The sequence below is a fragment of the Anabrus simplex genome, chromosome 1 (genome assembly GCF_040414725.1).
Source record: "Anabrus simplex isolate iqAnaSimp1 chromosome 1, ASM4041472v1, whole genome shotgun sequence".
Lineage (NCBI taxonomy): Eukaryota > Metazoa > Arthropoda > Insecta > Orthoptera > Tettigoniidae > Anabrus > Anabrus simplex.
In genome coordinates this window covers 858,268,769-858,282,612 of record NC_090265.1, presented here as the reverse complement: position 1 = coordinate 858,282,612, position 13,844 = coordinate 858,268,769, and the positions used below count along the sequence as shown (strand labels likewise).

Genomic DNA, 13,844 nt, shown 5'->3' with positions numbered 1-13,844 from the left:
AGTTTTTGATTTATGTGTCCTCATGAAAGGAATTCAACTCCTTTACACTCCCGCCCTCCAAGATGGTTTCCCCACCAAAACGCGTCCTTTGTTTTAAAGGAGGTCCAAATACGAATTTTCACGTCTGTAACAACTTTATTTCTTATTAGATGTATGTATTCTCATACAATTAAGTCAATTAATTTTTCAATTCTTTCACCCCCCCCCCCCCCTTCACTGGATTTTCCGAGAATACGTGTTTCTTTACTTTTAAAGCAGATTGTAAATATAAAATTTCACGTCTGTAACATCTTCATTTTTGAGATATCAGTAGCCTAATTAAAAGAATTCATCACCATTTTCAGTCACTTTTAACCCCCCCCCCACTCCCTCCAACCAAGTGGATTTCCGAAAACTAAAAGTACACGTTTCTTTATGTTTAATAGAAATTAAAAAATACCATTTTTCACTTCTGTAACATGTTAAGTTTTTTTAGATACATTGTAAAAATTCTCATTTTAAAATTTCACCCCTTTTGAGTTCCCCTTAAGTGGAGTTTCCAAAAACAAATCACCTATATTTCTTTACATTTACAGGAGATTTACACCCACTCTTTACGTCTAACATTTTACGTTTCCAAGATATTCTGTAGATATAGTCTTTCAAAAAATTCATCCCATTTGTCACTCCTGTTTAACCGCCATTAATTGGCTTTTCCAAAAACTAAAACATACGTGTTTCTTTATTTTTAAAGGAGATCCCATATGCAAATTATCAGTTCTGTAATATATTTCGTTTATGAGATATGTGTATCCTCATTAAAGGCATTCAACCCATTTTTCACCCTTTTACACCCCTCCTATTAGGATTTACAGGAAACAAAAAAAAAAAAAAAAAAAAAAAAATGTGTTCCTTTATTTTTAGAGGAGATTCTAACTACCAATTTTTACATCTGTAAATTTTAAAGTTTTAAGTTGTAGACACACTCATTTTAAAAAATTAACCCCCTCTTTTCACCCCCAATATTTGGGTTTTCCAAAAACAAAAAAATATGTGTTTCTTTACTTTTAAAGTAGATCCAAAATACCAATTTTCAGGTCTGTAATATCTTCAGGTTCTGAAATATAAGTAGCCTCATGAAAGGCATTCAACCCATTATTCACCCTTTTAAACCCTTCATATTGGGATTTTCCGAAAACAAAAGAATACCTGTTTTTCTATTTTTAAAGGAGATTCTAAACACCAATTTTTACATCTATAAACTTAAAAAGTTTTGAGATATAGATACACTCATTTTTAAATATCACCCCCTTTTCAACCCCCCCCCCCCCCCATTAATTAGATTTTCCACAAACAAAAATACGTGTTTCTTTATTTTAAAAGGAGATCCCAAACACCAATTTTCAGGTCTGTAAATATCTTCAGGTTCTGAAATATGAGTAGACTCATGAAATGCATTCGACCCCTTTTTCAACCTTTACCACCCTTCCTATTACGATTTTCCGAAAACAAAATATACGTGTTCCTTTATTTTTAATGGAGATTCTAAATACCATTTTTTACATCTATAACCTTTAAAAGTTTTGAGATATAGATACAGTCATTTTAAAATATTACCCCCTTTTCACCCCCCTTAATTGGGTTTTCCAGAAAAACAAAAAAAAAGTGTTTCTTTATTTTTAAGAGAGATCCCAAACACCAATTTTCAGGTCTATAATATCTTCAGTTTCTGAGATATAAATAGCCTCATTAAAGGCATTCAACCCATTTTTCAACCCCTTTTCACTCCTCCTATTGCGATTTTCCGAAAACAAAGAAATACGTGTTTCTTTATTTTTAATGAAGATTCTAAATACCAATTTTTACATCTGCAAACTTTAAAAGTTTGGAGATATAGATTCACTCATTTTAAAAATTCACCCCCCTTTCACCCTCCGATTAGTTGGATTTTACAAAAACAAAAAAATACGTGCTTTTTTATTTCTAAAAGAGATCAAAAGTACCAATTTTCAGGTCTGTAATATCTTCAGTTTCTGATATATAAGTACCGGTATCCTGATTAAAGGCATTCAACCCATTTTCCTCCATTTTCACCCTTTTTCATCCCTCATATTGGGATTTTCTGAAAACAAAAAAATATGTGTTTCCTTATTTTTAAAGAAGATTCTAAATACCAATTTTTACATCTGTAAACTTTTAAAGTGTTGAGATATAGATACACTCATTTTAAAATTTCACCCCCTTACCGAAGGAATATCCAAAAATCCTCTCTTAGCGAGCACCTACGTCATAATATGAATATATCCCCAAAATTTCATTTCTTTATGTCCAGTAGTTTTGGCTCGGCGATGATGAATCAGTCAGTCAGTCAGTCAGTCAGGACAAGCTATTTTATATATAGAGATTTGAAAGATCGGAGGCAGCGGGTGATACCTCGCGAAAGAAATTCAAAATTGCGTACAAGGAAAGTGGGCACGCCACAAGGTAGTATTTAAATCTAAGAATTTCATTTTTGTCCGCATTGAACTGAGAATGGAAGATAGGGAACTTAAAAGGGTCCACCTTTTCAATACAAATGAATGTTATATTTTATTTACAACATATATTTACACTTGGAACTAGTTTCGACGCTGTTTGGCGTCATCTTCAGCCAAAATGTGGGAAATAGGCTAGCATGTAGACATTTATATTACAAGGTGTTACATTGGTTTGATTAAATGAGAGAACATGAAGACGCGAAGTACAATGTTAGTTTCAAAGTGGTCCTCCTCCCTTACCGCTCCTTCCCTCTCCCCTCCTAATCCGACAATGGCCGCTCCCCAGACCTAAACTATCCAATACGCTCTATTCCTCTTCATTTCACGCCATAGCTTTACCGCCTTAGGTCCCGCAATAAGCATCATAGAAACCTGCCCCCACCCTACACGTAACGCTGCAACAATACACCACAAATACTGGCACAGTCAACCTACCATGTTCATCTCACACTTGGATTCAAATATACATTTGTACCAGTTTGGATATGTTGAGCCCTGTCTCATGCTTACGCTGTGCTTGACTTGTATGACGCCTGACGAAGAAATCCTACCAGCTTTAATTATTTAACTGCCAATTTCACCGTGTGCCTCGGAAGGTTGAATGTGTTATTTGTACTTGAGAATTTTATTTATGAATCCTAACTCGCATGAATTATGGCTTTTGCATTCGCCTTCATGGACTGTTTTGAATTGACATTGCTGAGTGTCTGCAGTTCGAGCCTTCACTGCCAATTTCATCTCGCAATGTGGGTTCGGAGTTCACGTGCAACTTTATGAGGCTGTTTAAGTCCTGACTTGCATTTGAACTACACTCACGCCGGTGCCATTCAATGGATGATTGGACGCGGACCCTTTGTGCCAACTCCATCGCGAGCCTACATTTTCGAGTGCGTTTCATGTGTTTTTTGCATTTGTCGAGTCCAGGCTCACGCTTGTGCAATTCTTGTCTCACCTTTACAGCTGTCTTTTGATTTGGCGCTTGTTAAATGAGTGATTTCAATCCCTGATTGCCGAATTTCACCTCAACCCAAGTGTTTTATAGTGTTGTGTGCATTTCTGAGAGGATTGTGTTTGTTGAGGTATGACCTATGTTTTGTGCTGCACTCACGGCGGGCAGCATTCGGTGGAAGAATGTCTGAACTAATTTGAATCTCCAGTGCCAGTCATCCTGTGCTTCTGCATGGTTTTGTTTGCAGTTTATATGTTTTGTTGTTCGGGTGATTATGTTATCTCATGCTTATCCAAGTTCGACTCACCCTTCAGGACCACTTTGAAACTAACATTGTACTTCGCGTCTTCATGTTCTCTCATTTAATCAAACCAATGTAACACCTTGTACTATAAATGTCTACATGCTAGCCTATTTCCCACATTTTGGCTGAAGATGATGCCAAACAGCATCGAAACTAGTTCCAAGTGTAAATATATGTTGTAAATAAAATATAACATTTATTTGTATTGAAAAGGTGGACCCTTTTAAGTTCCCTATCTTCCATTACAAGGTAGTATTTTAGGACCGTTGCTTTTTACATTGTATATCAATGACATTTCATCTTCTCTAAAAACGTGTAATTATCACCTATATGCCGATGATCTCCAAATCTATTACCATTGCAGTTTAAGCGAATTACCGAACACAGTAAAATGTATAAATGATGACATGAAACAACTCAGTGAATATGCTCTCACAAACAGACTTCTCATAAATCCATCAAAATCGCAGGCTATCATTATCGGTTCCCAGAAGCTCATACACAAGATCAACGATTCAATCATTCCTCCTCTACAAATAAATAATAGCACAATCCCGTACAGTAAAACAGTGAGAAATCTTGGGGTGACTATGACAAACTCTAAACTGGACAGGACATATCAAAAACGTAGGTCAGAAGGTGTCTGCTACTCTACACCCACTGAAATTAAATAGAGACATTATACCACTAAATATGTGGCAAAGACTAACACAGATCCTAATTCTTCCTATCTTTGACTACTGTTGGTAGACGCTACTAAAGAACAAACTAGGAAATTGCAGCGTATTATGAATCGCTGCCTTAGATTAATTTTTAACCTAAGGTATGATGTACATATTACTCCTTACTATCAAGCAATGAACTGGTTAAAACCTGATCAGAGACATGAATATCATATACTTGTCTTAATACACAAACTTCTGCATAGTAACTCTCCCAGTATATTTAATCTAAACTTCATTTCCTCTCTTCCTTCCATAACCGTAACACTCGCTCGGGCTCCACTTTAGCTATTCTTCTTCACCACTCTTCTCTGTATAATTCCTTTATTGTAACCGGTTCCAGGCTTTGGAATTCCCTGCCACTAAGTGTCAGGGGCATTGACTCTTTCCTCAAATTTAAAATAACTTGCCGAGACTTCCTGTTGAGAGTAACCGATTGAAGCGTATATATGTACGTGTGATTGGTAATTGAAAAATTAAAAATGGTTCTGTTAATTTTATATAATGTAAACGTAAGGGTAGTTGATAAGTGTGTAAATTGTAAGTATGAGTGTGTGCAAGTGTCTATGTGAGAGAGAAAAGAGGACTGATTTAACAAGCTAATAAGCTGCATATTGTGTGGGTGTGTAACTTAAGCTTAATTAGGAAATAGTATAAGTAGTATAATTAGTAATAGGCAGCCTTAATATTATTTGTTGTATTGTGGTTTAGTGTAAGAGAGAGCCAGGTGCCCTAACTTCGCCACATGAAAGAAGCTATAATAAATAAATAAATAATAAATAAAATTATTCTGACTCACAATAATCTTTGAATGTTTGGTTTTATATTGTTTAAAACACAGGCATCACAACATGCGACCTTGTCACACGTTTCGCTTAGTTGTGCGGTTGACAAGTTAGCTGTCTGACAAGCCAGCCACGGTAAAACAGCCTGGCCATGGCTGTGGCCAATGTCACCTAGGCTCAGTTTGACATGTGTGATGTAGAACTAGGGTTGTGAAATGTCTTTATATGAAAATGCAGGGACTGTCCTTTTCTTTCTGTGTTTTAAAGCATGTCCCTTCTTCTGTAATGACCTGCCACTGTATTTATTCTGACATGTCTCCTTATCTTGCTACATGTCATCATCTTGAACAAGTTCCATCCTATGGCCAAGTCTGTTAAGCACATATAAGCCTCTTCATCATCTTCTGTCTCATCTACTTTTCTGTCACTGGTCCGGAGCTCCCCTACTTGATTCACCTACTCCTTTACTCCTTTCAGACATCTGTCCCTTGGTCTTGCTCTTGGTCTCCTGCCTTCCACTTTCATCTCATGCATCTCCCTGGGTATCCTCCTGTTCTCCATTCTCTTCAAGTGCCCATAGCATCTAAACCTTGATCCCTCTATCCTATCCTGCAATGGTTCCACTTGTACAACACTAGATTTCTAACCTTCTCATTTCCTTATCTATTTTTGTTGCTCCTAAACTACTTCTCGAGCCGGCCCCGTGGTGTAGGGGTAGCGTGCCTGCCTCTCGCCCAGGTTCGATTCCCGGCCAGGTCGGGAATTTTTCTCTCGACCTGAGGGCTGGTTTGAGGTCCACTCAGCCTACATGATTAGAATTGAGGAGCTATCTGACGGTGAGATGGCGGCCCCGGCCTCGAAAGCCCAGAATAACGAACGAGAGGATGTGTCGTGCTGACAACACGGACCCTTGTAATCTGCAGGCCTTCGGGATCAGCAGCGGTCACTGCGCAGGCCAAAGCCCTTTCAAGGGCGTAAGTGCCGTGGGGGGGTAAACTACTTCTTAAAAATTTCATCTCGCTGACTTGGGTCCTCTAATTCTCTCTTACCCTCATTCATTACCCAAGTTTCTGAAGCATATGTCAGTTTTGTGATATAGTACATCTGGTATATCACTCTCTTGCTGTTTAGGGGGACATTTTTAATCCACATCAAGCTTCTAACATTTTTGAGGAATCAACTTGTCTCCCACCCTCACTCATTTCCTTATTGTTTCTTCCATTTTTATGTATAACTAGCTAATGTACCCGTGCTTCGCTTTGGGATTCTCGGAAAAACCGACTTTGTGGTTTTCCTAACTGAAGTCAGCATAGGTCATTACAAAAACATCAGTAGGAATGTAACGATTAAAAGCAATGTTATCATACAAAATAATCGATCAAATGAAAAACAGCACATTTTCTCACTTTTAGCGAACAGTACTACGGTGATATAGATGTTGATTCCCATAGGGAATCTGAAATATTTGTCCTGAATGAGCAAATTTATACTACCAATATAAATGGTCCGTTATTGGACATTATAAATTTTCCAGCTAGCTCATTCTTGGTCCAATAACGGACCAATAACGGACCATTTATATTGGTATCAGTACTACGGTGCCGATCTAACAGTCTAAAGTTCCAGAGCTGGAATGATCAGGCCGCAGACAGCCGTGAATACTCCTCTACCATCATTCCGTTAAATATGCACACTGCTCATTCCAATCATTGCTTCAGTGTAGGGATTGAATGCTATGATGAACCAGTGTGTTACGTACCAGTAGTATCAGAAAATTTATGAACCAGAGGAATGGCATGCTAAAGAAGAAAGTTATCTAACTCCCCAGCTACTCCTCGCCAATATTCAGGCAGGCGGTTACACTCGGTACGACCGGGCGAATTGGCTGTGTGGTTAGGGGTGCGCAGCTGTATGCTTGTGTCCGAGAGATAGTGGATTCGAACCCCACTGTCGGCAGCCCTGAAGATGGTATTCCACATTTTCCCATTTTCACACCAGGCAAATGCTGGGGCTGTACCTTAATTAAGGCCAAGGCCGCTTTCGTAACACTCCAAGCCCTTTCCTGTCCCATCGTCACCGTGTGACCTGTGTGTGTCGGTGCAATGTAAAACAAATTCTAAAAAAAGATTATCTGTGTCGGTCTATCCACTATTTGCAGTGTTACAAAAACATTAAAAGCTGGATAATATTATGCCAACCAAAATCAATTTTTAAATCTACTGTAAGAAGCATGCTGAATGACAATTCTACCACTCATCTGATGTTGGGCAATGAAGTGAAGTGAAATTATATTTGGGTGGAAAAGAGACAGAGAAGAGATAAAATGGTAAAATGGCAGAAAATGTGTGGTGCGGAGTATGCAAAATCAATTTGTCTTTACGTGTTACAGTAAATGATTACACAAAGGCATTTTTAAAATTTTTACCTCCAATCCAATAATTTCAACAATATGTGAGATACTGACATGAGCTGTATGTCTGCTTAAAGCCTTTAAAATCCCCTCTATCAGACAGTCATTATTTTTCAATGTAGCTGTCATTACTGTCTACAGACTCGCACTCATGTCGAACAAGTTTTGCTATGCCACCCAAATCCAAGAAAATAATCATAATACTTTCCCTGCTGAATCAGTGACTTTGAATCTTTTGGGGTCAGGTGAGTCCTATGTATGTACTCCATTGACTATTGCTAGTTTTCTGGGTCATAATGATGTATCCACGATTCATCAAACTTATGATGGACTCGCTCAAGTGAAATCCCAATTGCTATAGCAAAGTCTTTGTGTTTAACACGTCGACTACTGCAAATCAGCTCAACTCACAGTATTTAGGTCCTTATGTTTGTTGACACAGACAACGCTCATCCTTCTTTGATTAATATCCATGGGAACACAACCCTCTGTAGTAAGGAACTTGTGGGGATCACTACACTTATTGACTTGCTAGTTACAGTAAACAGAACATTAAAAAGAACTGTATTTTTATTCTACGCGGAACTTTACATTGTTTTACCTACAATTCAGTCCATAGATAACATTACATAGAAAGACACTCAAAGTATTTGGTTACTACCTTTATCTTAAGTGTCAGCCATCTTGTTATATTATGCTGCCAGGAAAATCATAAAGACGACTGGCACTCTACATGCTTTCACCGGCGTTGCCTAGTGTGGCAAGGTCCAGCTGCTGCCTTCTATGTTCTTGTGGCGGAGGGATGACATGGTTTTGCCACAAACTCAATAACAGCATGTTCTTTGGACTTCATGTCCATGTACGTTACCCGTTTCTCACCATTTCCAGGAATGCATGATGTAGAGGTACACCACGAGGTATCATGATAGTCATTGATCAGAGATTTCTTTTATACCAGTATCCGTATCTCACATATTGTTAAAGTTAGAAGGCAAAACTTTACAAAAAAACCTTATATGTTGCATTGCAACTTAAGGACGTATAAACGGAACATAAGAAAATACTTCTGAGGCAACCTCGAAATAACTAATTTAAATATAAAGTTTCAATATGACACCCAGTATGTCTGCAGTCATCATAATGATGTATTCTTCTGAATGGGTGTATCATATACAATGAGTAGCTAGTGGAGTACACCTGTACTATGGAACCATTGTTAATCCTTAGATAGATTTCAGTGGAGCCAACATGCCAATGCATTTCTATAACGAAGGTCTATCTTATATCCAACTACCTTTACATACTGCTGACTGTATACATCTGCCTACATATACAGCCCCCTTATTCATTAATGATCCCTGGAATATCCTTCTTAGATCCTGTTTCTGCCTTAAAGTATCTATCCATTATATAAAGTATCCATTGCTCCCTAAAATTTGTATGGCTGCCAAATTATGTTTGCCCTCATGTTATTCCCAGCTGACTTTTTGATAAATTCAATTTCCTAGTAAGCTCTTTCAATCTTACTCCTGCAACCATTCCTCTTATTTCTTTCTAATCTGTACCTCCTCCTTAATCTCTCTATTTCCCTATTATAATAAAATGGGTCCTTACCATTCTAGACAAATGGATGGCTACCAGTGGCAACTCCTGACTTCTGGTTTAGGGGATGTAACCAAAAAAAGTTTTAAAAATCAACGCAAACAGACCGTCATTCCAAACACATTTTTCAAGAGAAAACAACAAACAAGGCCAACAGAAAAGTTTATTTAAGATCTCGCATCCACTAATTCAATGGTCTGTTTCTAAACATTTCTACTCAGACTATGAACACACAACTTACGACTTAAGTTGTGTAGGTACATTCAGAGTTGGACGTGGTTGTCCTTCATTTATAATTCTGCTTTTCTCCGTAAAAGAAAGTATACTAAATGGTTCTCTCAATAATTGTTCAATTACATAAATGTTAGAATTCTATTCGGAATGTGCGGTAGAAATGTGTGACCCTGGCGCTCCTACATCCATGCCTACTGAATTACTCTCTGATCAGTGTGATATTTTAAATTTGCATCATTCCTGCATTTTCCTTGTTTGATATTTACACTACAAGCACACGAAACTGATCATTTATATTACAACTACATACATTTGCCATGGATCATAATTTATAGCAAAAGAAAAGAACTACTAACGAGCAAGAACTCCAGTATTTCACGAAATAGCAAATAAATCCCGGCCACACGCGATAACTTACAGTACATGGTTCCATCCCGCACCACCCACTTGACGGATGTGGCTCTTCGTTCCGCATTCCAACCCCACGAAAGAGATCAACAAACAACAAGGGTCCAATGCTCATACTGCCATCTCTGGAGCAGTTTGGCAATTAGTAGCAGTCACTAGCCAGCGACGCTCGTTCAACCATCTCTGAGTATCGATAACCGTGCGTTTGAATTTTATATAACTTCCATTATATGTCTTTTCATGAGAGTTTAATCCTGATGTAAACATGGTATGTCCACGTCTCCGCCAAAGACAGAGTTGTGATTTGCTGGAGTGTAGTGCCGACCTCCACCCCGTCAACGTCTCGTGTTCGGGTGTACAGGGCTGCGCATCGCGTACGATAATAGTGCGGAGATCTGAACTTCTGAATAAACGACTAAACCTGGATTCTGTTCATTTAGTTTATTGAACACATTCACAATGCACTGCCTATGGTCACTTCCGAGCAGTTTTCCTCTTTTGTGCTTCACTACACGCGATGGTCCTACCTCTTGCTCCATTTCTCTCACTATGAATACTGACACTGGCTGCTGCTGCAAGACGCAACACCTTATATCCATGCTGTACAGCTTGGGACTTTTCCTCACTACGAGAAGACTTCCTGTAGTACACCATGCCTTGTGCCTTCATTTCTTGTTATTTAATCACTATTTTATATTAAAAAACATATATATACCAGTATATATGACAACCATATTTTAATTTAATTACATAATCTTCCAAACTCCCTAAATGTAATAAACTAAAATAAAATAAAATTAATGATACGCACTACTTTTCTTCGAGCTCGCATACAGTCGAGTGAGTGCGACGGTTGTTTCTCCAATCAACTATGTCCATGTCCACATGCAAAGGCAATGTGCTCCACCTATATGTTTACATCAGGATTAAACTCTCGCGAAAAGACATATAAAAAATGAACAATTAATATTTTTTTCGTTGAAAATACGAGTACAAGGGATGCAACACATCAATCGCATGTATGGGAAATTTGCTACTGATGGCTACCTTTCTGGAAAATAGAATTCAGAGAATTAGAGTATGTGAAGTGTTATCTGATCCTGTAATGATTAAGAGCGGGGTCCCACAGGGCAGTATTAGTGGATCTTTACATTTTCTTCGAGGGCGGATCAAATATGAATGGGAATTATTTTAAAAAATTTATTGCATCAACTAAGAAAATGCACATATAGAGATCGCTTTTCTACAGTGTCCTGGATACGGTGCACATTTTCTCCATTAGATTGGTGAGTTTTTGATGCCGTCCTGATAGAAAGAAGAGGGACGTGTGCGGAGCCAGTTGCGCACGAACTCTTCTACACTTGCATCATCATCAAACCGCTGTCCTCCTAGGTCTTATTTGACTGGTCCAAACAAATGGTAGTCACAGGGCAATAAATCTGAACTGTACAGAGGGTGTTCCAAAGATGTTCAGTGAATTTCGTCCAGTTTTTCCCACGTTAAAGCGGCAGTATGCAGGCTTGCATTGTCATGGAGAAGAATGGCGTTTTGGATCAGTTGCCAACGCCACTTGTTGCGATATGCAGCTTTTGCTTCATCCAAAAGGCGACATTAATAGGCTGCATTAATTGTCCTTTGTTTGTGACGAAAATCCACCAGCAAAATGCCTGTTTTGGGGTTGACCAGACCTGCTTTGTCTCTTTGCTGCCACTCCATGCTTGCTTGCTTGCTTTGACTGAGGGATGTAATGATGCACCCAAGTTACATCACAAGTCACAATACGATGCAAGAAATCCTCTCCTACGTCCTTGTAGCGATGCAGGATTCTTTGATATAGATGCTGATTCCCATAGGGAATCTGAAAGATTTGTCCTGAATGAGTAAATTTATAATACTAATATAATGGTCCGTTATTGGACATTATAAATTTTCCAGCTAACTCATTCTTGGTTGCCTGCATTTCGCCCTTGTGTGCCAAGTTGGGCTCATCAGTTGGTACTTAGCACACCTATCAAGACGCAAGGCGAGTGCACACCGTGGAGGCCACTGCATAGGCTATTTGAAGCCATAGTCTCTCATAATGCATTGGCATTGCTGGTGGCTTTTTTGTGGTGCCCTTTTTTGTGAGAAATTTGATAATGATGCATTGCGCAACAGACGTGTGGACCTCTTGCTCACTCATGGCGTACTGAAGTAGCCCAGCTCTCCACCATCGTTCGTGCATGAAAATCCCTTCTCCAGACACCCCCACCTACATCCTAGCAAAGCTCCGCCTCAGAATTATTACTAACAGCAGCAGTACATTCACATTCCTGTTTATATTTGATCTGCCATTGTATAAATGATACGAGTAAAGAACTGGAATCACAGATAAGACTGTTTGTGGATGATGTTATACTGTGTAGAGTAGTAAATAATTTACAGGATTGTGAGTGACTGCAAAAAGACCTAGACAATGTTGTAAGATGGACAGCAGACAACGATATGATGGTGAACGGGATAAGAAGTCAGGTTGTAAGTTTCACCAAGGGGAGAAGTCCTCTCAGTTTTAATTACTATGTTGATGGGGAGATAATACGTTGTGGGGATCACTGTAAGTACCTAGGTGTTAATATAAGGAATGATCTTCATTGGGATAATCACATTAACAAGGTTGTAAAGAAAGGCTAGACATCTCTTCACATGGTTGTCAGGTATTTAGGGGTAGCAGTAAGGATGTCAAAGAGAGGGCATATAAGTCTCTGGTAAGACTCCAATTAGAGTATGGTTCCAGTGTATGGGACCCACACCAGGAATACTTGATAAGAGAACTGGAAAAGATCCAAAGGAAAGCAGCACAATTTGTTATGGGTGATTTCCGACAATGGAGTACTCTTACAAAAATATTGCAAACTTTGGGCTAGGAGTAAGGAGATGAGATGCTTGACTAAGTAGTATGTTCTAAGTTGTCAGTGGAGAGATGGCATGAAATGACATTAGTAGATGAATAAGCTTGAGGGGAGCTTTTAAAAATATGATAACATGAAGATAAAACTGAAATTCAAGAGGACAAATTGGGGCAAATATTCATTTATAGGACGAGGAGTAGGGGCTGGAATCATTTATCATGGGAGATGACAATTGATTTATTTCCAAGTTCTTTGAAAATATTTAAGAACAAGTTAGGTAAACAATTGACAGGGAATCTACTGCCTGGGCGACAGCCCTAAATGCAGAGCATTGATGAATGACTGCTGAAAGATAATTTATATTCGTCAAGCATTTCAATATTCTAAATCTCTTCTTCCCTTTGCCTTTTTCCTATAGTCCATCCATTCGTCCATCCTAGCATTACACTTGAAAGATATATCTTTAGTTGGTAGAAATTATACTTACTCAATTCCAATGCCATTTTTGTGATGTAAACTGTCTTCCTCTGATTCAAGTTTTACCTTCAATTCATCCTGCAAGAAAATCAATTACAATTTATTTTGTGTTCATAAACTGCAAATTGGAAAGGAATGTAGAGGATATTAAAAGTTGTTTATCAAATCAGACAATATGTTAAAAATGAGCAGCAGGAAAAGGGACTAAATAAAAACAAAGAGTCCAATTTGATAATTAATTTTAGACTTCAATCAATAGCAAGATTATATCTACACTTGAATATAAGAGTATAATGTACAGTATGCGAACCTTTTCTTGAGCCCTAGTTCCCATTCTGCACTATGGAGCTCAGGGCTCAAGAAAATTTTCGCGTACTATAGAACGATTACAGTCTGTAACTCAAATTTTCAATATATCGAAGGAATTTTCTCTTCTCGACAGAATCTTGTGCATTTTACATGTTATATACCTGTATTTTCTATAACTTGAAGTTGCGTTGCTCAACATTTTTTGATATGTTGAAGAATATTTCAAACTCAAACATAAAA

At 38.2% G+C, this 13,844-nt stretch overlaps 1 protein-coding gene across 2 annotated transcripts in view; it reads right to left on the bottom strand.

Moving 5' to 3' along the window:
- Window positions 1-13,844, bottom strand: part of LOC136857640 (zinc finger protein 501) — a 45,460-nt gene that overhangs the window by 21,003 nt on the left and 10,613 nt on the right. For both annotated transcript variants that reach the window (XM_067136446.2, XM_067136448.2), the window contains exon 4: window positions 13,306-13,373. In XM_067136446.2, coding sequence (XP_066992547.2) covers window positions 13,306-13,373 — 68 coding nt within the window. The remainder of the gene's footprint in view (window positions 1-13,305; window positions 13,374-13,844) is intronic.